Raw genomic sequence first — 27497 nt, forward strand, 5'->3', positions numbered from 1 at the left:
CTACATGCAAGCGGAAGTCTCGATGAGATTAGTGCCTGTTATCACAGAGCCGTTGCGGAGGCTCGTAATTGATATTGCTGGCCTCCTCCACGAGTCCCGTTCGGGTAGCCGCTACATTTTAACTGTTTTGTGCGTGGGAACGAAGTTTTCTGAAGCGGTTCCACTGAAAGAGCTCACCTCTCTCTGCATTGTGGGTGCTCTTTTATCCATTTTTCCTCGCGTTGGCTTTCCAGCAGAAATTCAGAGTCACAACGGCAGCCTAATCACCAGTTGTCTCACAACGGCGTTTTTTGAATGCTGTGAAATAAAAATAATCATCAGCTCCATAGGACATTTTTAGTCTAGCCCCGTGGAGTGTATGCATGGCATACTTAAGCGAGTTGGAAAGCAGTTTGGTTTGAACATAACAAAAATTGGGAGGCATGCATACCCGCAGCACTGTTCGTCATACGGTCTGCTCCCCACGAGACAACAGGGTGCAGTCCCGCCAAGCTCATCTATGGGAGAAGCTCAAGATCTCCATTTCGGCTGTTTAGATACACGTGGGAAGGCTATTAAGAAGACCCGCGCGTAGTCAGTTACGTGTTATATCTGTTGGAGAAACAACCTGAATCTACAGAGCTCGTAGAGGAAAACGTGAAAGCGGCTCAGACTTAAGCGAAGACACACTACCATAAGTTGTCCCGGAAGCGCACTTTCAATATCGGCGACTAGGTAATGCTGCTACGACAATGTAAAACAAAGAAAATGGACATGCAGTGGAAGGGCCCGCTATAAGTAATGGCCAAGCTTTTAGACACAAATTAAGAGGTAAAACTGGGCCGAAAGAAAGGTAAGGTTTCCCACAGTAATTTATTGAAGCCTTACATCAAGTGCCATGCCCTGGTTAACATGACAGTAAATGTGACGAACGAAGTGAAGACCGACCTCATAAGTTTTCCACGCGAAAGGGACGTACCAGCTAGTAGGCTCATGCAGCTTATTGCCGAAGAACACAGTCTCACGGAGAGTCAGCGTGACGGTCTGACGAAAGTGGCTGGAGACAACGCAGACGTGTTTTGTAATAAACCAGGGAAAACCTCTGTGATAAAGCATGATGTTCACTTATGAAGCGAAGAACCGATCAATAGCAAGGATTACTGCGTATCACCGAGGCAAAAAAAGATCATGGAAGCTGAGATCCGCCGCATGAGTGATTTGGGGGTCATCGGTCCTGGTGAAAGCGATTACACCTTTCTACTGATACTGCTCGAGGTTCCAGGACAAGATCCTAGGTGACGTGTGGACTACCACCGACTAAATAACATCAGGTTTGATATGATGCATCCGATACCTAATATTGAGGAGAGTGTAGAAACCGTGGCAAAATCCACATATATCCCCACCTTAGATCTGGTAAGGGGATACTGGCAAGTCCTATTGATGGAGCGAGCCTCCCGTTATGCCATATTCATAGCCCCATTGGGAATATTTCGCTCTATATAGCTTGCTTTAGGCTTAAACAACGCTCCTTATTGCTTCTCAAGCTTCATAAATTGGGGGTTGCCGGGTTTGGGAAATTTGGTCCTCCCGTATCTCGATGATCTGGCGATTTTCTCTAATACGTGGGCCGAGCATGTAACTCACTTGAGAATCAGTCTGGCTCAACTACGAAATGCAGGCCTCACCGTGAGAGCGCAGAAATGCCAATTAGGATGCGCAAGCGTAAGATATCTCGGCCACATCGTGGGGTGACCATCGCAGCCCGTCTGAGGTGAAAGTTGCGGCCGTTTTAGAGTATCGTCGCTCCACCACAAAGCCGGCATTGAGGGCATTTTTGGGACTGGCTGGGTATTACTAAAAATACGTTAACATTTACTCCAACTTCGCTAGTCCTCCGACAGATTCTCTCCGTCATTTCGTGGGATACAAGAAAAGAGAATGCTTTTAATAGCCTGAAGACGCTCTCGCAAAACAACCCATGCTGGCTGCGCCAAACCTTTCTCGGAGTTTTTTACTTCAATGTGACGCCAGTCACGGCAGCCTAGGAGCAGTTTTGAGCCAAAAAGACGCCGAAGGACAAGAGCAGCCATTTTGTATCTCAGCAGAAAGCTCAGTGTCAGAGAGGAAGCTCATAACACTTCAGAAAAAGTGTGCATCTGCCTTGTTTGTGCAATTTTTTAGCTAACATGTTACGTCTCAGGATGGAGCTTCATAGTAGAAACTGATCACTTCCCCTTGACTTGGTCGCACAACATGTTCTCTAAGAGCGGTCGCTTACTTGGGTGGACCTTGACGCTTCAGCAACATAACTTTCGTGGGCGCTATAAAAAAGGGAAGCTGCACACAAACGCAGATGCTCTCAGCAGAGCTTTTGAAGTGCTGCCCAAATCTCTCAGACCATTTGAGGCACATCCTTCTGGTTTGACGTGTTTTGCATGTTTTTAGTGTTTTGTTTTCCTTTTGCTTTAAACTCTATCAACAATTTTGCATTGCACTAACCAATTTGTTTTGCTTTGAATTGCGCTTGTACTGATATGTAAGAAGGAAGGCCAGCCTCTACCATTCCGAAAATTTATTCCACTAAAATTGCGCAGAATGGCTTTCATTGGCTGCCTCAGTTGGTTCCGACCTACTCGTATGGCATTAAAGATAGTTTAGGGCAATTAGGACGTTACGCATCTTTTCTTGGCATCGGGGCTGTAGAGTGATCCCAGCATTCAAGGGGGCTAGTGTTTTAAGCTTTTAATGGATACTTCTTTCGTGCTAAAACTTGTAATAAATAAACGAAAGTCAATATATATCTTTGCTGCCTTGGGCTGGTGCTATAAGGGACGTTAAGAGAGTGCTTGCTTCTATCCGAGTGGTTTGGCGTGTTGATTTTCGGTCCTCGTAGTGACCCTCTGCCGGGCTGTAAAAGTCACCACGGGGGGAGAGAACGGAACGGCTAGAGTTCTCAACGGTCAACCAGCATCCCTTTTTCCAAGCTGCGCTAGACTGCTCAAAAATCCTGATGCATTGTCAGGTGACGGGCGTGCAGTCATGCCAGAGTCATGGTTCTCGTTCGGGAGCGCTTATTTCTATGAGAATTAGCGCAGTTCCGGTGAAATCTCTCCCCTCTTAGCGCCACCTTACATGACGACAACGGCGAGCCACGTACAGTTCCGGGAAAGGCTTCGCCTGCTCCGCCAAGCACACGGAACTGGTCTCAGAGAATAGACCAAAACGTTATTTAAGGCCATACCACCCCGATGTTTGAGCATTTTGCCTCGGCCGACATTGTCGGGCTGGTCAGCTCTGTACTAATTATAGCCTGCTGTAGTAAGCATTGCTGCTTTCAAAATAATTGCCGCCTCTAAGTCACCCACGGGCGAAGGCTTCAGCTGCCATCGTAACACAGCGAATCCCTAACAACGCCAGCAGCCGAGCATCGTCACCACTAATCCCCCAATGCGAACGAATTATATACATACTTACACACACACACACACACACACACACACACACATTATATAAATATATATATATTCGGGTAGATCCTCCGTGAGTGGCTCACGGAGGATCTGCTTGACTATATGCAACACAACTGTCACTCAACCACCATGCCTGCATATATATATATATATATATATATATATATATATATATATATATATATATATATATATATATATATTTCAGCGCCTCTGCCACGCTGCAACTCAATGTGCGGTGCAGAAAGCGAATCTAGTAGGCGTCAGAATATTCAGCGCGGAAAAGTGCCTTCGATGATCATCCAGTCGTACTCCTGAATGTGCTTTCGGGTGTTTTGCGTACCGGAACACCAGTGACAGTGAAGCGCCAAGTTTAGACGGGATGAACACAGCAGCCACAACGAACTCATTGATAGGCTTTAGCTGCAACGTCGGGTGTAAGTCCACCTTAATATCTGGTGTAGCAGAGCCGCCTAGGTTTGATGAGCTTAGGTCGTCACTTAAACCATTCATGAACTTGGGCTTTAGTGACCGGTCTTCGATGGCAAGATTTGCAGTCGTGTTGTATTCACTTAGAGACGCGCCACTTTGGACGTCGTTGGCGTCCCGCGGCTCGGGAGGAGGTTTTGAGTGGGAGGTTGACAGGTTGTTTCGGTGCACACTTCATCAGGATACATGATGCATCATCAAGATACTCCGGAATGGTCAGGGCCTCTGGTGGGTCTGTGAATACTGTCATGGATACCACGGGCTCTTCCTGAACTTCACTGAAGCCACACGTGTTGGTAAAAAAAACAGCGGGCTCTGGGTGTTCGCACGTGCTGCTGGTCTGGTAGTACCGTCAGTGACTGTTCTTGCTTGAAGTGAGCTTTGTTGTCTGGTTATGGTCATGCATATAGCAACATCGTGGAATCGCAGGTCTCTGGAAAGGAGCATTGCTCACCGCAAGTGTTGATGTCTGCCGCGTAACTGTCTTCGATGCTCTCTGCATAGCAGTTGGAGGGCGCAAGTGTGCCGTCGAATTGGCTTGCATCTCAGCTCCCATCCGTGGTAGAGTGTTTGCCGTAGGAGATGGCGTCACAGGATTGTCAAAAATGGTGAAAGATATTTGTGATCATGGCGCATCACTCAGTCCACAATTGCTGCCCGATGCCCCCTTAGGCATGCCATGTCCTGGCGGCATGGCGAAGGTGGTCGATAGCAATTATACACTTGCGATATTTCACCGAGGCAAGGATGGTGCCGAGAGAGTTAGAGTTAGTGGTCTCGACCAACAGGAATACGTCGCCCTGGGTGCCGCGAAAAACCAACACTGCCAGAATAGACGACGATGGTGAAGTGGCAGCCGAGAAACCAGAGCTCAGCGACGGCACGTGGTATAGTTGACACTACAGTTTTGGCAGTACGCGCGAGAATTTTGCACAGTTTCTGATCGAGGCACCTGACGAGTCTTGGGTGGTGATCGTAGAGTGCGCGATGGCCCCTGTGCTAACGGCGGCTGGGTACAGAACCAAGGACGCGTGAATCGCTTAGCTTGTCGTGAATGATTATGCCAGCAGTGGTGAGAAATTGCCGAGGAGGCCTTGAAGCCGTCCTCAAGCTCGGTTTACCAAACGCCTCTTCTACTTTGTCAATGCCAGCCAGATGCACACGATACAACAATACAACACCCTCTCCTCTAGTGCTTTCTTGCTGTCTCATCGCCTAGGCTTCGCGTGTAATTTGCTGTCATGGACAGAGAGCCCCTCAAGCAGCGTTTCATGATGCAAGTCTTATAAAGTTATTTTTTGGTCAGTCTTGTACAGATCCGTGGCGCGGCGCCTTGCATTCCTCGTGTTCACAATATAGGCGGTCACGCTAGTTCTGTGAAAGATACGGTGTTTGGAGATAGTGTGTTGCCGTTCGTGGCGCTATGCGGGCAAATAATGGAAAAGCGATATATGGTGTTTATTGGCGCAAGGGCCATTTGATGGCCAAAGAGCGCCAGTTCATGAGACAAGAGATGTGAACAATGATTGTGATTAGCGCCTCTATAACGGCCATAAAATTCCTCGCGGTAATGCGGGTAAAGATATACAAATAATAAAATCACGACCATGCCGTGAAAGGTGTGTGTGGTGCGAATAGATGACAAAAGTTAATGATAATAAAAACGATGGTGGACATGTATGGAATCAGCACAAGTGCCTCACTCGTTCATACCCTTGCGTCCAAGGGCCGTGAGGCAATTGCTTTATTGTGTAGCCACCGCAGCAAAAACCTCTCTGGAGAGGTCGTGCTACGGAATGCCCGGGTATATGACATGAAAGCTATGAATTTCTTTTAAAACGCTAATAATGATTTATGACTAAAAAGCCGTTTCCTACCGACGAACATTGCAGGGTGTAAAGGTATATGTTGTCGGTAGGGTGATTAAAAGTGTTGTTTTCTTAGTATCCAATTGTTTGCACTCAATTAAAATGTGACGAACTGTTAGTGCTTCACCACATCTGTCACACAATGGTGGATCGCCACCGGACAAAAGATATGAGTGTGTCGTGTATATGTGTCCTATCCTGAGCCTCGTTAATGTTACCTCTGTGTGACAAGATTTTGATACTGGTGGCCAATGACCAAGGTGTGGCTTGATAACGTGCAGTTTGTTTTGTGTGTGTGTATCCACTTGCTCTGCCAATAGTCCCTGAGCTTTCGTTTGAGAGACGGCTTAAGATCAAGGGCCGGGATTGATATGGGTGTAATCGCGGTGCTTTCGTGGACGGATGCAGCTAGCTGATCCGCCAGCATGTTGCCTTGAATCTCACGGTGCCCTGGCACCGACCACACTCCAACATGTTGTTTGAGTGTGTATAGTGTGCATAAAGTAGAGTAAAGTGAGACGAGGACAAAGTTTTTTGTTTTTTTAAGACTGTGCAGAGCCGTTACCACACTGAGGGAGTCCGTATAGATTACTGCTTTTTGTATTTGTGATGGCTTGTTGTGTTTAGCTGCCACAAGTATCGCGTAAGCTTCCTCTGTGAAGATACTTGTGCCTGTATGTGGAGGGCCAGCATCCGAAAAGGAAGGGCCGACAGCAGCGTAGGACACAGAGGTGTTAGACTTAGAGGCATCTGTAAAGAACTCGGGACGTGTGTATTTGTGCTGATGTTCCAGGAAGTATGTTCGAATATGGGATTAGGCGCATGTTTAGTAACTTCTAGGAAAGACACATCGCAATCTATAGTCGGCCACTGCCACGGTGGCAGGTATGCTACAGCAGCCATTAAACTGTGTTCGAGTTACACTTCAGTGTCCTCAGCTAGACCCGTCAGACAAACTGAGAAGGGCTGCCTCATTGAAGGCCTGTTTTGAAACAGAATGGAGCTCGACAAGTCATTAATAGTAGAGTATGAGGGGTGCCTCTTGTCTGCTTTCACCTTAAAGAAATATACAAAGGACATGTAAGTTCTTTGCAGATGAAGCGACCACTCATTTGACTCAACGTAAAGGCTTTCTACGGGGCTGCTGCGAAAAGCACCCGTAGAAATGCGGATGCCCAAATGGTGCACGGGATCCACCATCTTCAAAGCACTTTGATTCGCAGACTGATAAACAATGGCCCCACAATCTAAGCGGGGGCGAATGAGGCTTCTATACAGGTTCATGAGGCATTTCCTGTCACTACCCCACGTAGTACGTGACAACACTTTTATAACATTCATGGCTTTTAAAGATTTTGTTTTTAAATACTTTATGTGTGGTACGAAGGTCTACTTGTCCAAGATTAAGCCTAGGAATTTATGCTCCGCATTCACAGACAGACGTTGGCCGTTAAGTTCAATGTCGGCTTCTGAGTGCATGCCTCTCTTTCGGGAAAACTAGACACGTGCTTTTTCCTGGGTTCAGCCGGAATCCGTTTTCCTCTGCCCATTTGGAGACCTTGTTTAAACCTAACTGAACCTGCCGCTCACACATCGCTAGGTTGCATGACTTAAAGCCAAGCTGGACGTCATCGACATATGTGGAATAGAACACGTTGCGGGGGATAGACAGGTACAAGGAATTCATTTTAATAATAAAAAGTGTACAACTAAGTACACCACCTTGCGGTACTCCCGTTTTTTGCACAAATGTTTGCGACAGAATACTGCCCACACGGACACGGAATTTCCGATTGGACAAGTAACTCTCGATCATGGAAAGCATTCTACCGCGCACACCCAGGTGAGACAAGTCTCTTAATATGCCAAAACGCCTTGTTGTGTCATAGGCCTTCTCGATATCGAGAAACACTGAGAGGAAGTTGTGTTTGGGGACGAAAGCGTCTCGAATCTGTGCCTCGATACGCACCAGAAGGTCAGTTCTGGATCTACCCTCTCGAAACCCCCCCTGAAATTGGTCGAGCAGATTTTGTGTTTCAAGAAAATGTAAAAGTTGGCGGTTTATCATTTTTTCAAAAAATTTACAAAGGCAGCTGGTTAGTGCAATGGGCCTATAACTTGAAACTGAGGAAGGGTCCTTGCCCTGTTTCAAAATAGGGATAACAATAGCCTCTTTCCAGGAAGCAGGGATGTTGCCTGAAAGCCAGATAGTATTGTATAGAGAGACTAAAGTTTTTCGCGTTTTGAGCGGCAGGTTTTTCAACATTTCATATGTGACCTGGTTGTAGCTTGGAGCGGAATTACTGCAAGTGTTTAGTGATGTTTGTAGCTCAGCTAAGTGGAAAGGTTGGTTGTATGCTCCGTAATTTGTGCACTTGAATTCTAGTTTCTGCTTTTATATCTTTGCTTTGTATCTTTGGAAAGCTTCAGTGTAGTGTGACAAGCTAGACACCTGCTCGTAGTGTGCACCGAGGAAGTTCGCTTGATCTTCCAGGCCGTCACCCTGTGTGTTTACGAGTGGGAGTGAGTGTACTTCTCTTCCTGCTACATTACGAACCATGTTCCAGACTTTAGCCTCTTGTGTATATGAATTTATCCCTAATAAAAACTTGTGCCAGCTTTTTTTTTCTGGCCTGCCGACGCGTTCTCCTGCCTCGAGAATTTATTTTCTTGAAGCTCTCAAGGTTTTCCGCTGTCGGTGAGTTCCGCAGCAACATCCATGCCCTGTTCTGTTCCTTTCGCGCATTCTGACACTCAATGTTCCACCACATGACGTGTCGTTTGCCGGGCAGTCCAGATGTTTGTGGAGGGCACTTGGCTGCTGCGTCATTAAGAAAAGCCGTGAAGTAATGCACAGCTTCATCTATGCCTAATCCGCATATGTCGGTCCAACGTAAGTGTGTAATATTTTGAAATTGTTCCCAGTCGGCTTTGTTTACCAGCCATTTGGAAGCATGTGGCGGACATTCATATATTGTTTACTCAAAACTAAAGGAAAATGGTCACTTCCGTATGGATTATTTATGACTTTCCACTGAAGTAAGGGTACAAGTGAAGGAGATGCGATACTGAGGTCTATGGAGGAGTAAGTATTGTTTGCAAGGTTATAATATGTTGCCTCTTTCCTATTCAACAGACAAGCACCTCATGAAAAGAGGAACTGTTCGATGAGACGACCACGTGTTGTGATGAAGATTTAGGAAGTATGTTCGAATATGGGCAAAAGGTGGGCAACATTGACAGTCATCCCATAAACCGCTGTGCGCATTCATGTCCCCTAGAACCAGATAAGGTTCTGGTAACTCATCTATTAAAGACTGGAAATCATGTTTTTTCAGGCGGTGTTGCGGCGGTATGTATAGAGAGCAGATGGTGACGAGCTTATTCAATAGAACTGCTCGAACAGCCACCTGAGGTCTATGGAGGAGTAAGTATTGTTTGCAAGGTTATAATATGTTGCCTCTTTCCTAATCAACAGACAAGCACCTCATGAAAAGAGGAACTGTTCGATGAGACGACCACGTGTTGTGATGAAGATTTAGGAAGTATGTTCGAATATGGGCAAAAGGTGGGCAACATTGACAGTCACCCCATAAACCGCTGTGCGCATTCATGTCCCCTAGAACCAGATAAGGTTCTGGTAACTCATCTATTAAAGACTGGAAATCGTGTTTTTTCAGGCGGTGTTGCGGCGGTATGTATAGAGAGCAGATGGTGACGAGCTTATTCAATAGAACTGCTCGAACAGCCACCTGAGGTCTATGGAGGAGTAAGTATTGTTTGCAAGGTTATAATATGTTGCCTCTTTCCTATTCAACAGACAAGCACCTCATGAAAAGAGGAACTGTTCGATGAGACGACGTCGTGCTGTGTTGAAGATTTAGGAAGTATGTTCGAATATGGGCAATAGGTGGGCAACATCGACAGTCACCTCATAAACCGCTGTGCGCATTCAGGTCCCCTAGAACCAGATAAGGTTCTGGTAACTCATCTATTAAAGACTGGAAATCATGTTTTTTCAGACGGTTTTGCGGCGGTATGTATAGAGAGCAGATGGTGACGAGCTTATTAAATAAAACTGCTCGAACAGCCACTGCCTGTAGGGATGTTAGTGGTGGTAGATGACTACATGCTACTCCTCGATTAACGATAATGGCTACACCACCAGATGACGCCACAGCATCATCTCTGTCCTTTCGGAAGACAACATATTGACACGAAAAATTTGTATTGTTGGTTTTTAAGTGTGTTTCCAGTACACACAGCACTTTTGGAGAATGTTTGTGTAGAAGTTCTTGGACATCGTCGAGGTTTCGAAGTAGTCCTCTGACGTTCCATTGTATTATTTGTGTCTCCATTATGGGAGTAAAGAAGTGCTGTGTCTACAAAATGAGTGTGGCTGGTGTCTAAAGAGAGAAGTGACTTATCTTACAGAGCCTTTAGAAGGCCCTGTAATTACCGTTTTGTATTTTTTAGAGCGCTCGAGGGGACCCCGCCGCTCCTTTGGCGCAGTCTGCGCCGGTGCAGTTGATGTGTCCATCGCCACAGGAGAGACGACAGATAATGTTGTTTTCGTTGTAGGCTTCGTTGTGACAGACGAAGCCTTAAACCTCACTGGGCTGGAGGTCGAGGGGACCTCTTTAGTTTGTGTGGTGCCCTGGCTGCTGGCAAGGTTCACAGGGGCCTTTGGTGGGCTGTATTCAAGGAGGGTGGGACAGCCGAGGCTGCTCCCCCCATGGGGGCTTGTGGCGTTTGCCTCGGCACGCTGGGCATGGTCCAATGCATTGCCGAAAACCGAAGTGGTGCTGACCCTCCTCGCACCACTTCGGCATACGTTGTGTTCCCAGCAAAATGCGGGGAAACGCGCTGCCGCGCTTCACGGAAGCTTTTGTTCAATTTAAACTTTGTATTAATAATTTCTTTTTCCATTTTCCAGGCCACGCATGACCTAGAATATGCAGGATGGTCACCCTCACAGTTTGCGCAGTGGACTTGTAGCTGGCAGTCATCGTCAGCGGTAAGACCTTTGGTGCCGCATTTCGCGCAGGTAAGCTGTCCTCGGCAGCTCTGGGAGCCATGCCCGAACCTCGGACACTTAAAGCAGCGCCGCGGGTTGGGTATGTATGGTCTAACTGGCAGTTTAAAATATCCTGTTGATATTTCAGTGGGGAGGGTGCTATATGCGAAAGTGAGTATGATGTGTTTTATTGGGATTTCCTTATTTTCTCTTCTTATTTTGATACGCTGCACCTGAATGACATTTTCCTCTTTCCAGCCTGTTAGAAGTTCATCATCATAGAGGTCCATCAGGTCTCAATCTGATACAACACACTTCACTGTGTTCATGGTTTGATATGGTGTGATAGTGATAGGCTGATCCCCAAATGCTGCGAGTTTATGTAGTCTCTAGTACTGTGCGTTGTCTTTTACTTCAAGTAACAGGTCACCACTGGCGGTCTTTGTGGCCTTGTAGCCTGCGCCCAGTGTTTCTATAAGGAATTTCGACCCAAGCAAAGGTGAAATGCTTCTAGCTTTCTTTTCTGTACTTTCATAGTGGATAATGTGGTATTTTGGAAAGTTATCTTTTTTGTTCGGAAGAAATTCAAAAATTGCATCGGTGCGCCACCTCTTGGAGGGGCGATTATTTGTGAGAGGGCTAGGGGTTCCCATAAATTTGACAGCTCATTCGGCGGCCATGCCAGTCACCCACCACCGAGTCCAACAAGGGGACGCTGCGAGACGCGAAGGAGGCGCAAGCGCCAGCCGTACATGGCTGCTATAACCCAATATATCTACCCAAGGTTGGATATTTACACTAGGTTAACCCTTGCCGCTAGGAAAAATTGGAAGTAAAATGAAGTGAGGAGAATACAGAAAAGATGTAAAGTGAGAACAAAAGACGAAGTTGTAGGGAGAGAGAGATAGGAAAAGGCGACTGCCGATTTCCCCTGGGTGGGTCAGCCCAGGGGTGCCATCTACGTGAAGCCGGGGCCAAAGGGGTGTGTTGCCTCTGCAGGGGGGCCTTAACGGTCCAATCACCCAGCGTCGGCTCAACCCCCAGGATCCCCTTTTCCCCCGGACATGGCAAAGCCACGCACGACTAGGCGTGGGAGGGAGTAGAAACTCCCCCGTTCGCTCGGGTCCGTGGTGTCGCAATAATGGAAAAGCGTCACTGCAGCGCTTCTGCATGCACCGCTCTGACGCGCCGGTGGCATTGCTTCGAGTCTCAAAGCATCAAGAAGAAGCCAATCTGACAGACGTATGATATTGGAGTGGGTAACACATCTATAGCATTTACGGGTAAAATTGCTCGGATGCACGAGTGACGGAAGCAACGATACCCACCATGCAGCGTTATATCACGACCACTCTCTGAACTAAGTTAGACCGACGACTCCAATTGAAAATCACCGGTTCGCACTGACATTGAAACAAATGAAGGAGGCGTTGGCTCATCGAGGCTGCAGGCTGGCGGGTGCCATGAACGAGGAAGCGAAGACGTTGTACTTCACTTTCATCTACTGCGCCATTGTAAAGGAATGCAGACAGAAGCGCCTGTATGCCAGGCGGGCTGTTCCATTTTCTGCCTCGGTGTTCTTTCTACTAGAAGATATTGCGAGCAGTGTCGATTGATTGATAGATATCTGGAGTTTAACGTCCCAAAACCACCATATGATTATGACAGACCCCGTAGTAGAGGGCTCTGGTTTTTTGATCACCTGGTGTTCTTTACCGTGCGCCCAAATCTGAGCACACGGGCCTACAGCATATGCGCCTCCATCGAAAATACAGCCACCGCAGCCGGGATTTGATCCCGCAACCTGCGGGTCTGCAGCCGAATACCTTAGCCACTAGACCACCGTGGCGAAGCCTATATATTTTGTATAATAAAAGTGTTTCGACGTAAGCCGTATTTTTTCGCTTCCATGTTTACTACGGAGTCTGTGAGATTCTTTCCCTGTTACTTCTATTCAAACCACCATGGCTCATGAAACGACTACGTCAAAACCATATTTCATCAAGTTCCCGAAAAAGAAACGTCAATTTTCTTGATTGGCGACTCGCAAATGAAATACGCCTATGAACACTTCAATCCGTCTTGCGAAGGGAACCCAGACTTCATCTCGTAGCCGGAGCGCGAATAGCTGATATGCAGTAGGTTCTCGACCTTGTGCCGAAACCGAAAAAGTCTGTGCTCCACTTCAAGACAAATGACATTACGTTCGTGAAGGCGAGTGTCACCTTTCATCAGTATCGGCTTTAGCTGGACTAGGTCACAAATATCTTGACGCAGATAACTAGAATCTCCCCCACACTTGTACGTCCTGAAAGCTTCTACCATCGTCGTGGTAGCCGCAACGACAATCCGTTCCTGCAACAGCAAGACCTGCTTCTTGAACCACCTTTTTTGAGACTACTGCCATGGCTCACGAAAGGTCTACGTGTACACTGGCTTTCAGTGACTGCGCCTTTTCCGTTTGTTGACAGTAGATGGTCTGTCTCACCGTACTAAAGGCCTTGCCCTAATCGCCGTCCACATTCGTCAACTTTGCTTCAAGCACACCAGAATCGCCGATCCTCTTCATGGCGCGACTTTACGTCCACTGAGACTTCGCACTACCCTTCACGGATGGTGAATGTTTTTACAAACGGGTCGCCAACGACCAGCGCTTCAGGTACTGACGCGATGTGCTATCCCAGAAGCACTTGTACCCTCACCGAATGTGCGATGCAGACTTCTCCAAACCTTTGCCAGCACTGCCCATCGAGGAGAAAATCTGACTGAGACATCGCGCAAGTGACTTCCTGCACCTTTCACTGCCGGAGCTGCGTCTTGTATTTATTCCGGTTCATTTTTACATGCTATAAAACTAGCTGAGAGAAGCATTCGTACTAAGCTTCGTGCGTAAATGTTAACTACATATCTAACTTCGTCCAAAGTGCGCAAAGGGTCATAACTGCAACAAAACGCAGCTACTTCCGAGCTACTTCCCTAACCACAAGGTGAGATGGCAACACGTTTTACTCCGTGCTTCGCTAACTTTGACGCGTATTTTCATAGACCATCACAAATCACGTGCTAAAAACCGTTTCGAAAAGAAATGCTTCTGCTTTCGCAGATAAAGCCATTTTAATCTGATCATTTGGTAGCTTACCAGCAAAGTAAGGTTGCAAAATTAAATGCAATCAACCAATATGTACGCGCATGATAATTTGCTCCCTTCGTCAAAAAGGCATATTTGAGCTAATCGAGCCGATAACAGAGAACGAGCACTGCAAGATAATATATGTTTTTATTTCTTTGGCAATGCTTGCAGACGAGCATATGGCTTGTTTTTCGAACAGCCTTAGTTTTTGTCGAGCATACAGTGGATACAATGAATTTCCACTTAATAAGGAGCTTCACTACTTCGCCCGAAAGAAGTACACGAACACTCTAGTGACCGTCAAAGCACGCTGGTACCCCCTAAGCAGAAGCAGTGGTCCCCACCGCCACAAAGCGATTAGTACTTAGACCTACACAGGGTGTTTCAAGAAATCTTTCCAATATTGTTTAAACATCAGAAAAAGACGCTATTTGCTCGCTGTCTTCACACTTAATTTTTCTGTAGTGGCAGGCGTATCAAGAAGGTTGAAGACATCATTTGAAACGGTTATTAGAAAAGTTATGTTAACTTTTTAATAATGGAGTTTGGCAGCTACGTCAAATAGAAGAGTCGAAGTCCTTGATGCGGAAAACCCGCTGCAGCGTGACGATTTCCGAAAAGCGACCTTCAGTAATAACTACGAGCTAATGTAATTCTAAATTCTACTGCGAAACCGAAACCAACGCACCGAAAAGAGAAACAAGCAGACGACTACAATGATATCACTGGTCAATACTGCGGCTACCGGGGTGCAGTTCTCTCCGTTCGACAACGTATGTGCATCGTCCGAGACTTCGTCCATGAGGAAGGCACCCGCCAACTTTCCCTAGTGTCCTTTACTCACGAGACCACCACCCGTCTACCCGCCCCGCTTCGCACTGCTATTTCGGAAGCGGATGCCCAAGCTATTCCTCTTGCGCACCACGAGCCGCCTCTATCTGGCGGTGTTCCCTGCTCACGTGTCCCGCAACTGAAAGCCGCCCCTGTAGCCTATCCGCCAGCCATGCAGACTGTGGCCGCGCCCCTTACGTATGCAGCGCAGCCTGTGGCCCCTCCTATGGCCTGTTCGCAAGAGATGCAGCCATTAACCGCGCCGCTCACATATGCACACGCTGTGTGTAGGCTTCCGCAACCGCCCTACTTCAAGTGCTCACAGCCCCCACACCCGGCTGCTTATTATACTGCACCTTGGGTGGCACCACCAGTTGCTAATCCTTGGAGGACGACTGATTACCGACCGATTTGCTACGCCTGCTCAACTCCCGGACAGGTTGCCCGCTACTGCCACCGTCGACCTCAGACGTTCGGCGACTATGCCCGGTCGCCGCAACCCGGCAGCCATCCCTTCGGCCAATACGGGCTGGTCTCGTCACCTCGCTATGCCCCTACTGACCACCTTGACTTCCAGCTGCAGCGCGCACCCTCTCCTCGTCGGCGATCGCACTTCCTCAGCGTCGCCAGCCCAGACCCTCCGACCAGCAATTCTAAGCACTGCCGTTCAAGAGGCAAAAACTGCGCCATTTTTCAACTGTCTAAGCCCTCGCTTCTCTCCTGCTAACGTGGTCGCAGTAACTGTTGAAGGTTATTCTACTTTTGCCCTTGCGGACACCGGCGCCACTGTTTCTGTTACTGCCTTTGAAAGAAATTTATGTAGCGCGAGGCAAAAAACGGACACAGGAAGGAATAGACTGAGAGGACAGAACGCTTTTGAAAGACATTTAATCTGCGCGCGGCGAAAAACGGGCACAGGAAGGAATAGACTGAGAGGACAGAGCGCTGTCTTCTGTCTATTCCTTCCTCTGTACGTTTTTGGCTCGCACTACATAAATTTCTTTCAAATGCATCACTAACAAGCCCTCATCGCCACTCTTGTCTGTTACTGCCGCTAATCTCTGCCATTTAATAGGCAAAGTCATGAAGCCGCTTTCGGGACTGTCGCTCCACACCGCAAGCGCACAGCAAGTCACGCCTCTCACAGCCTGCACAGCAAGAGTGTCCATCGAAGGCACTCTTTACATCGTTAAGTTTATTGTCCTCACTGTCCGCATGACGTCATCCTCGGGTGGGACTTTCTAGCCATAATGCCATCATCGACTGCGCATGCACTGAAGTTGAGTTTCACCCTTGTGTGATGTCTCATTAATTGACGCTCTTCATCAGCCGCTGAAGTTCTTCGTTCATGAAGGTACCGATACTCCACCTGGAAATTTTTCACTTGTTCCAGCTTCATGCCACACATACACCGGTGCTACAGGCCTTTTTATGCCTTCAGGTATCTTCACGAGTCGACGAGTTTTGTCATTGCCTTTCGCAACGATTGACCTTGCCACCAGAAGAAGCAATATGTTCGTACTCAATCCGCTTTACACACCTGTCACTTTAATTGCGGGGGAATGTCTCGGCCGCATGCAGGATCTCAACCCTTCGTATTTGGTTGATGTCCCGGATGACAACGGCGACCACCTAAAAGCACTTTCGGCACTCGAGGAGGCGTCCAAAGATACGTTTTCAGTGCCATCGCTGACACCCTCTCTACCACCGAACATGCCGACCTGCTGGATCTTGTGCTTGAGTTCCAGAATTCTTTCGATGCGTGGCAACCTCATCTGGGCCGCACGTGCAGGTGAAATATGCTGGCACCGGTCTACACCAGCCACTGCGTCAAAGACCACATTGTAGCTCCACTGAACAGCGCCCCGTCATCAACGATCAAGTCGAAGATATGCTTCTTAGAGACGCCATTCGACCATCTCAGAGTCCCTGGGCGTCTCCTGTCGTACTGGTGCGTGAGTAAGATGTATCTAACCGAGTTTGCGTGGACTATCGTGGTTTAAATAAGATAACTCGCAAGGACGTCTATCCTTTGCCGCGCGTTGACGCCATTGACACCCTTCACGGAGTGGAATTATTCTCACCGCTAGATTTGTGGTCTAGCTACCGGCAAGTCTCAATATCAGAAGTCGATCGCCAAAAAACTGCATTTATTACACCTGATGGACTATACTAAGTTACCGTCGCGCCCTTCGGGCTTTGTTACGCGCCTGCCACGTTTCAAGGTTTTACGGATAATACGCTACGCGGCCTCAAGTAGAATAGGTGCCTCTGTTACTTGGACCATGTCGTGGTTTTCTTCCTTGACTTTCCTACGAACTTCCTTCACCTCAGGCACGTTTTGACTTGTCTGACCAACGCTGGCCTTCAGCTTAACCTGAAAAAATGCTGCTTCGCTGCACGTGAGCTCGTCATCCTAGGCCACATTGTGTCCAAGCATGGCGTATTACCTGACCCAGCAAAGCTTCGAGCAGTCGCATAATTTCCCAAGCCAACAACCACGAAAGGAACTTCACAGTTTTGTACGCCTATGCTCCTATTTCCGGCGCTTAGTTCGCAATTTTGCATCCATCATGTCACCATTAATCGATTTTCTTCACGGTGACGTGAACCTTTTCTCCTGGTCCCCTGCATGGGACGTTGCCTTCACTACTCTGCGACGTCTGCTCCCCTCCGCACCTATTCTTCACCACATCGATCCGACGGCTCCTACCGAAGTGAACACCGACGCCAGTGGCGTCGGGCTAGGCGCTGTTTTCGCTCAACAAAAGCTCAGCTATTCAGAATACGTTGTAGCCTACGCTCACCGCACTCTGACAAAAGCCGAAACTAATTACACCGTGACCGAAAACGAGTGTTTGGCTCTGGTGTGGGCGCTTGGAAAGTTCCCTCCGTACTTATACAGCCGCCTGTTCGATCTAGTAACTGATCACCACGCGCTTTGCTGGCTCTCCACATTGAAAGACCCTTCTGGCCGCCTTGCGCGATGGGCACTCTGCATCCAGGAGTACGACATTCGCGTCGTATACCGCTACGAACGCAAACGCTGACGTCCTGTCCCGCACACCGTTACCACCAGATTCTACGTGTCGAAACACTTGCAACCGGACGTCATCGCTAAATCTCGACTCGATTGCCACCGAACAACGACGTGACCCGTGGATCACTTCTATTCTCGAATATCCACCAGGCACGCCCAACCTTCGGGTACCTCGATCCCTCCAACGTCAAACTTTCAATTTCGCCATTCGCGATCAAGCTCATCGACGCAACTACACTCCCTATGGCCGCCGGTGGCTACTGGTCGTTCCACGCACTTTAAGATCGCAAGTATGTGCCTCTCTTCACGGCCATCTGCAATGTGGCCACGCCGGGATGTTCAAAACCTATGAACGCCTTCGCCATTGCTATTACTAGCGCGGCACGTACAATTTTGTACGCGAAATCGGGCAGTGCTGTCCTGACTGCCAGCGACGCAAATCAACACCGCTACCTGCGACTGGCGCATTGCGGCCACTTCTATGCCCTGCCAAGCCATTTAATCGTGTCGGCGTTGACCTCTACGGCCCCCTTCTATTGACACCAGATGGCAATCGGTGGATCCTAGTGGTGGTCGACCACCTGATACGCTACGCCGAAACAGCCACTTTGCCGAGCGCTACAGCTCAGGATGTCGCCTCTTTCATTTTACGTCGCTTTATCTTTCGACATGGCGCACCTCGAGAGCTCCTTAGAGACAGAGACCGCGCTTTCCTCTCCGAGGTCGTTGAAACTGCTTTTGAAATGCAACGTCAATCATCGGAATGGTTTTACCACATGCTGAATAATATGCTCTCAATGTACGTGGGATTTGATCATAGCAACTGGAACCATGTTCTCCCATACGTCACATTTGCATGTAACACTTCATTACAGACAACTATGGGATTTTCACCTTTCTTTACGGACGCCAGCCTTCCCATACAATCGATACCCTACTTCCCTACCATCCTAATGCTTGCAAGTGTCCACCTATCTCCGATGCTTCTCGACAAGCCGAATAGTGCTGCCAGCTCACCCGTACGTTCACCTCGGATGAGCAGCGACGCCAGAAAAAAAACGTAGCACAACCCTTCCAGATCCCAACTACGCCCCAAGGTCTCTTGTTTGGCTCGCCATCTCATACAGAACTCCGGGGCTCTCCTTAAAACTTGTACCCCGGTACGAGGGGCCTTACACCGTTTGGAGAAGACCTCTCGGGTTAATTTCCTAATTGCGCCAGTTTTCTAATTGGACATCATGCGCCAGCGTGCACGTGACATCGTCCATGTTTCCCGTCTGAAACTGTACCATGAGCCTCGGCTTAAACTTATTAGGTCGACATGATGGCTCCTTTTTCAGCAGGGGCGATGGCGAAGATGTGCCTGCAGCGAGCAGCATCGCCAACGCCTGGCTCTCTCGGCTCGTGCTTCGGTTCGCTGCTGTGCCGGTCTCTGAACGGTTCTTCACGCTGTCTCGCAGCTGTTCTTAGTGAACCATAAACATCTTTACATTATATATATGTATATATAACACATGGATAATAAAGAAAAGAATCACTACGGAAGATCGCCGTGGAGCTCGGCACTGAAAGATTGAATTAAATAATGTTTGATTCGCCGAACAATACAAATGGCACAGAGAATGTGCAAAAAGTTGTGTTCTGAGAGAGAGCCTTTCTTGACAAAAAGCTCAAGTGCGTCGGTGGGTAAGTTGGTTTATCATGCTAAGTCTGAACAGCGCAACTGAAAGCGGACAGACTCGAACAAGCACAAACACACACAGCGCTCTTAGGGAGGCGCATGGCGCGGTTGATGAGATCTGCATACCTGCATACTGGGGAGCCCATTTGTCTTCGTCTCCAGCCATCACTTCCTCAAAGTCAATGGCAAGGTAGTAGGCGTGGTCGGGTCTAAGCCCCCGGAGAGCGATATGCAGACAAGGGAAACTGCATATAAGAAAGGAAGAAACTGTAGTGCATGGATCGAATAAAAGACAGCATAAGAACAATTGGTAGGATAGATATCGTAACGAAAGAAATGCACAAACAAAAATTGACAGTGTCGTCAAAAACACAGCCAAAGCCACAGCAGAACGGGGTCGTGACAGTTTGTCGTAGACACACCGCTTCATCCAGTAGAAAAGGCTAGAAACTAAGAGTATATACAAAAAAAATCACTTGCTTAAAAGCCTGACACACACCTACACTTAGGAATGGCAACACAACATATCCGCGTAATTCTGCACTTCTGCTCCCTATATTCAACACTCACTGAGGAGCTGCTGCCTACTATATTTCACAATGAACTACAATATTGCTATGAGTGCAGCCAATATGACAGCTCCTGGAAAGCGGCTAGTTTCCTCAGACTCGCAGAGGTAGCGGTAGACATCCCCGCTGGAAGCGCTCTTTCAGACGCGCATAAACTTCCAGACAACACGAAAAAGTATAACTATGAAAATATACTACTGCCATTACACTTTATTATACGAAAGCTGATATTTCCCCAGAAAAAGTTGTTTCCCAGAAAAGAATTCCTGTGTAGGAGTCGGGAGTCTTGAGAGATGATGATGATGTAAAGGTATTTCATGGCGCAAGGGCCATTTTATGCCCAAAGAGTGCGAAGTCTTGGAGACTTCAGAGAAGTCTGTGCACTAGTCTTCTTGTAGTGAACTTACCTCACAAAAAAAAGAAGTCATGGTTCAGCTCGAGTAACACAAGTTTCTCGGGCAATAACGGAAAATGAGCTGCTGTGATGATGATGTTCGGTGTTTTGTGGCGCAAAGATTTTTTGATGGCCTAAGAGCGCCAGTTCATGAGGCTATAGATGTGGACAATGATTGTGATAAGCGGCTGCACAAGGGCCTTAAAATTAATCTTGCCAAGGCGGGTAAAAACATGAAGGTAATAAAAACATGACCACGTGGTGCAAGTGTGTAGCGTAAATGAATGGCAAAAGTTTCTGTTAATAAAACACCTTGGCAGACATGTATGGCATTAGCACAAGTGCCTCGATCGTTCACACCCCTGCGTCCAAGGGCCGTGAGGCAAGTGCTTTATTGAGTTTAGCCACCGCAGTGGACACCTCTCTGGAGAGGTCATGCTACGGAATGCCTGGGTGTATGACATGAAATGTACGACTTTCTCTGTGTGATAAGTGGTTCCCTACTGACGAACATTGCAGGATGAAGTGGTATTTGTTGTTGGTAGGGTAATGGAGAGTGTTGTCTTCTCAGCGTGTCCAACTGTTTACACTGGATTAAACTGTAGAGCACAGTGAGTGCTTCTTCACATCTGTCACGCAAACGTAGATCGCAACCAGACAGAACAAATACATGTGTAGTGTGTGTATCTCTTGCTCTTAACCTTGTAAGTATTACTTCTGTGTGGCGTCATTTTGATACTGGCGGCAAATGACCAAGCTGCGGCTTCATAACATGCAGTATATTACCAGTGTATGTGTCCCATAATCTCTGTCAATAATCCCTGAGCTTTCGTTTTATAAAAAGTTTCAGGTCAAGTGCAGGAATTCGTATCGATGTATTCATAGTGGTTTCGTTGGCGGATCCAGCTAGCTGGTCCACCAAAACCTTGCATTTCGCAGTACACTGGCGCCCATTCGGATACAATAGGCTGTTCTTGGATCAGTACAGATGAGGCTTATACAGTGCTACAGTGACAGATGCAGTGACAGATGAGGCTTATACGGTGCTACAGAATGGGCACGTCCTTTGCTACAGGGGCTTGGCAGACAGAAGAGAACTGGGAGTGGGGTTCCTAATTCACAGAAACATAGCTGGCAACATAGAGGAATACTATAGCATTAATGAAAGAGTGGTAGGTATCGTAATTAAACTGAATAAAATATACAAGATGAAGGTAGTACAGGCTTACGCGCCTACATCCAGCCATGATGACGCTTCAGTTGAAAGCTTCTATGAAGACGTGGAATCGGCAATGAGTAAGGTAAAAACACAGTATACTATAGTGATGGGCGACTTTAATGCAAAGGTAGGGAAGAAGCAGGCTGGAGACCAGGCAGTAGGAGATTATGGCGTCGGTACTAGAAACGCCAGAGGAGAGCTACTAGTAGAATTCGCAGAACGCAATAATTTGCGGATTTTGAATACCTGCTACCGAAAACGAGAAAACCGCAAGTGGACATGGAGGAGCCCTAATGGCAAAAATAAGAACGAAATAGACTTTATAATGAGTGCACACCCTGGAATCGTGCAAGATGTGGAAGTGATTGGCAAGGTACGATGCAGTGACCATAGAATGGAACGGTCTCGAATTCGCCTAGACTTGAAGAAGGAACGGCACAAACTGATACGCAAGAAGCCAATAAATCAGCTAGCACTGAGAAGGAAAGTACAGGAATTCAGAGTGTCGCTGCAGAACAGGTACTCGGCTCTTAGTGAGGAAACCAACCTTAGCGTAGATACAATGAATGATAATCTGACGAGTATCATTACGGAGTGTGCAGTGGAAGTTGGAGGCAGGGTAGTTAGACAGGATACTGGCAAGCTTTCCCAGGAAACGAAGAACCTAATTAAGAAGCGTCAAATCATGAAAGTGTCAAGTACAACAGACAAAATAGAACTGGCAGAGCTTTCGAAGTTGATTAATAGACGTAAAGTATGCGATGTAAGAAGGTATAACATTGAGAGAATTGAACGCGCTCTGAAAAACGGAGGAAGTGTCAAAGCATTGAAGAGGAAACTTGGGATAGGCAAAAGTCGGATGTATGCACTAAGGGACAAAGAAGGCAAAATAACTACCAATATGGATAGGATAGTTAAAATAGCGGAGGAGTTTTACAGAGATCTGTACAGTAGCCGAGACAACCATGACCTTAATACTATAGGAACTAGCAGTAACCCAGATTACACCCCACCAGTAATGATAGAAGAAGTCAGAAAAGCTTTGGAGAGCATGCAAAGGGGCAAGGCTGCTGGTGAGGATCAGGTAACATCAGATCTGCTGAAAGATGGAGGACAGATTGTGTTAGAAAAACTAGCCACCCTGTTTACGAGGTGTCTCCTGACGGGAAGGGTACCAGAGTCTTGGAAGAACGCTAACATCATCTTAATACATAAGAAAGGAGATGACAAGGACTTGAAGAATTACAGGCCGATCAGCTTGCTCTCTGTAGTATATAAGCTATTTACAAAGGTAATTGCTAACAGAGTAAAGAAAACATTAGAATTCAATCAACCAAAGGAACAAGCAGGATTTCGAACAGGCTACTCAACAATTGACCACATTCATACTATCAGTCCGGTAATAGAGAAATGCTCAGAGTATAACCAACCCCTATACATAGCCTTCATAGATTACGAGAAGGCGTTTGATTCAGTAGAAATATCAGCCGTCATGCAAACACTGCGGAATCAGGGCGTAGATGAAGTATATTTAAACATTCTGGAAGAAATCTACAGGGGATCAACTGCTACCATAGTGGTTCATAAAGAAAGCAACAGAATACCAATCAAGAAGGGTGTAAGGCAGGGGGACACAATTTCCCCAATGCTATTTACCGCGTGCTTACAGGAGGTTTTCAGAAGCCTAGAATGGGAACAGTTAGGGATAAGAGTCAATGGAGAATACCTTAGTAACCTGCGCTTCGCCGATGACATTGCATTGCTGAGTAACTCGGGGGACGAATTGCAACTAATGATTACGGAGTTAGACAAGGAGAGCAGAAAGGTGGGTCTTAAAATTAATCTGCAGAAAACGAAAGTAATGTACAACAACCTCGGCAAGGAGCAGCGCTTCGAGATAGGTAATACTGCACTTGAAGTTGTGAAAGACTATGTCTACTTAGGGCAGGTAATAACCGCAGAGCCGAACCACGAGATTGAAGTAACTAGAAGAATAAGAATGGGGTGGAGCACATTCGGCAAGCACTCTCAAATTATGACAGGTAGTTTGCCACTATCCCTCAAGAGGAAGGTATATAACAGCTGTATCTTGCCGGTACTTAGCTACGGAGCAGAAACCTGGAGACTTACAAAGAGGGTTCAGCTTAAATTGAGGACGACGCAGCGAGCAATGGAAAGAAAAATGGTAGGTGTAACCTTAAGAGACAAGAAGAGAGCAGAGTGGATTAGGGAACAAACGGGGGTTAAGGATATCATAGCTGAAATCAAGAAGAAGAAATGGACATGGGCAGGGCATGTAGCGCGTAGACAGGATAACCGCTGGTCATTAAGGGTAACTGACTGGATTCCAAGAGAAGGGAAGCGGGTTTGGGGGAGACAGAAGGTTAGGTGGGCAGATGAGATTAAGAAGTTTGCGGGTATAAATTGGCAGCAGCAAGCACAGGACCGGGTTAACTGGCGGAACATGGGAGAGGCCTTTGTCCTGCAGTGGACGTAGTCAGGCTGATGATGATGATGATGATGATGATGATGGATCAGTACAATATGCATAAAAGTGAGTAAGGCGAGACAAGGACGAAATTTGTGCTTTTTAAGTTTTTTCAGAGCTTTTACTACGCTTAGAGAATCTAGGTATATTATTGAATTCTGTAGCTTTATTTATTTATTGTGTTTATTGGCCGCCAGTATCACCTAAGTTTGCCCGTGAAAATGCTTGTATCAGAGTGCAGAACGCCGGCTCCCGAAAAGGATGGGCCGACGGCTGCGTACGAAATAGAAGCATTATATTTTGAGGCACCCGTAAAAAACTCAGGACACGTGTACTTATGTTGTAGTTCTAAGAAGTATGTCTGGATATTTCCAATTGATGCATGCTTCGTAACCTCCAAAAAAGACACGTCGCAATCTGTCGCCTGCCATTGCCAAGGTGGCAGGCATACAGTGGGAGTCATCAAATGGTGTTCAAGCGGCATACTGGTTCTCTTCGCTAGGCCTCTCACACGGAGTGAGTAGGGCTGTCTCATAGATGGCCGTTTTTCTAACACAGCGTAACTTGAGCAGTCAATTATTGTAGAATGTGAAAAGTGTTCCTTGTCTGCGTTCACTGTAAGATAGTATTTAAAAGACATCTAACATCTCTGTACGTGGAGGGTCCATTCCTTCGATTCCACGTACAGGCTCTCCACGGGGCTAGTGCGAAAAGTACCCGTAGAGAGGCAGATGCCGAGATGATGAACAGGATGAAACATTTTAGAGCTGTAGGTGTCGCAGACTGATATGCTATTAACCCATAGTCTAGGTGAGTAAGTATGAGGTTTCTATACAAATTCATCAGACATTTCTGGTCGATTCCCCACGTAGTGCGTCACAACATTTTTAGAACATGCATGAATTTTATGTACTTGTTTTTTAGATATTTGATGTGTGGTACGAAGGTTAGTTTGGTGTCCAATATTAGGCCTAAGAATTTATGTTCAGTATTAACAGCAAGACGTTTCCCATGCAGTTGATCATCAGGTTAGAAAGCAATACCTCTGTTCCTAAAAAACAAAACACACTTGCTTTTCCGTACATTCAGTCGGAACCCGTTTTTTTCTGCCCAATGGAAGACTGTTCAAACCAAGCTGAACCTTCCGCCCACACAAGGCCAGATCACAAGACTTGATACTAAGCTGGACGTCGTCGACATATGTGCAGTAAAACATATTTCGAGGGATTGACAAGGCGACAAAAAATTCGTCTTGATAATAAAAATTGTGCAGATAAGTACACCACCTACCGGCATTCCTGTTTCTTTGACAATTATTTGGGAAAGAACGCTGCCAAATCAGACACGGAATGTGATTTCACAAGTAACTTTCAATTATGCCAAACGTTATGCCATCAGGCCAAGGCGCGACAGGTCTCATATTCCAAAGCGTCGTGTTATATCGCAAGCATTTTCGATATCGAGGAACACACAGCCAAATTGTTGTGGACGAAAGCATCTCTGATCTGTGCCCCCAAACGAACAAGATGGTCGGTGTTGTATCTACCCTCTCTAAACCCGCTCTAGAATGGGTCGAGTAAATTGTCTGTATAAAAAAAACTGTACACATTGGCAGTTTATCATTTTTCGAAAGGTTTGCAGAAGCAGCTTGTAAGTGCAATGGGCCTCTAATTCCAAACTGAAGAAGGGTCATTGCGCTGTATCAATATGAGAATAATAGTGTCCTCTTTCTAGGAAGTAAGGATAGCGCCATACAACCGAATAGCATTGCACACGCAAACTAAAGTTTTTTTGCGTTTCGATTGGTAGGTTTTTTAAACATTTTTTACACCACTCGATCAGAACCTGGGGCGGAACTACTGTAGGAGCTTTGTGATGCTTGGAGCTCAGCTGAGAATAAATGTTGGTTGTATGCTTCGTGTATCGTACATTTTTGTTCAAGTTTCTGCTTCTCAATTTTTGTTCTGTATTTTTGGAAACCATCAGTATAGTGTGACGAGCATGATACCTTTCAAAGTATTTGCTGAGAAAGTTCGCCAAATCTTCCAAGATGTCACCGTGTGTATTTACGAGTGGGATTGTGTGTACTTCTCATCCTGCTACCCTACCAACCCTGTTCCAGACGATAGCCTACTGTGTATATGAATTGATCCCTGATAAAAACTGCCAGCTTTCTCTTCTGCCCTGCTCACGCGTTCTCCTGCCCTGAGACTGTTTTCTTGTTGCTGTCAAGGTTTCCTGCTGTCGGTGAGTTCCGAAGCAACCTCCATGCTTTGTTTTACTGCTTGCACGAATTTAGGTACTGAGAGTTCCATAATGGCACGTGTTGTTTTTCAGGGTGTCCATGTGTTTGTTGGATCATGTGTCTGTGTCAATCAAAAATGCTGTGAAGTAGTTGACAGCAGCATCAATGCCTGAAGTACATACGTCGCACCAACTTAAAAAAGTGATGGTGTAAAAATGTTCCGCGTCGGCTTTGGTAATGAGCCGTTTGGAAACCCGTGGGGGGCATTCAGTTGATGTAGGTGTTCTTAAAACTACGGGAAAGTGGTCACTTCCGTAGGGAGTAGTGATGACTTTCCAGTGAAGTGGAGGCACAAGCGATGGATACACTATGCTTAGGTCTATAGAGGAATAGGTATTGTTGGCGAGGTTACAATAGGTTGGTTCTTTTCCATTCAGGAGACACGCGCCGGAAAAGAGAAGAAACTTCAATCAGTCGACCGCGGGCGTCACAACGAGAGGCACCTCATAGCCTGCTATTCGCATTCTATGTGCGCGTTTATTCGCACACGCCCCTCTTGAACATCGATGCTCTCGAACTTATGTCGTCCTCATCGCACTGCGTATTTGCAATTAGGTGCGTGGCGCTATTATAGAAAGCGCGAACAGGCATGAGGCACTGCAGACACTAACACAGCAGCTCGCTGCACACGCTGATCTCACTCCGTCCTGGTTCACCCTATTCGTTACACTGACGACGGCAGCGCCACTTCAATGCGGCTATGGGCGTCTAAAAGCTGCACTCTAAATGCCTAGATCGGCAGCTGGAATTTAGTCACCACGTTGGAGTATTTGTGGAGATCGGTATAGACACGCTTCTCGCCAAATCCAGAATAGCTTTCAGTCGCTCCGTCACGCACTAAACATCCAGCATGCGTTCGCTATCGACAATAACGAGCACGTATCTGTAAGCTGTTACAGGCGAAAAAAAACTATAGGCATTTTAGCATTGCCAAACAACACGGTGAGTCTTAGTGATAACAAAATCGTCTAAGAGCCGAGCGAATACTGACCAGAGATTCGGCTGCGATCACTT

General features: G+C 46.9%; 1 protein-coding gene across 6 annotated transcripts in view; it reads right to left on the reverse strand.

The window, feature by feature from the left end:
- The window catches only part of LOC119160839 (uncharacterized), a 274511-nt gene that overhangs the window by 236744 nt on the left and 10270 nt on the right, over positions 1–27497 (reverse strand). For all 6 annotated transcript variants that reach the window (XM_075880678.1, XM_075880677.1, XM_075880676.1 and 3 more), the window contains exon 2: positions 19635–19753. In XM_075880678.1, the coding sequence (XP_075736793.1) occupies positions 19635–19753 (119 nt within the window). The remainder of the gene's footprint in view (positions 1–19634; positions 19754–27497) is intronic.

Source organism: Rhipicephalus microplus, chromosome X (assembly GCF_043290135.1).
Source record: "Rhipicephalus microplus isolate Deutch F79 chromosome X, USDA_Rmic, whole genome shotgun sequence".
NCBI lineage: Eukaryota > Metazoa > Arthropoda > Arachnida > Ixodida > Ixodidae > Rhipicephalus > Rhipicephalus microplus.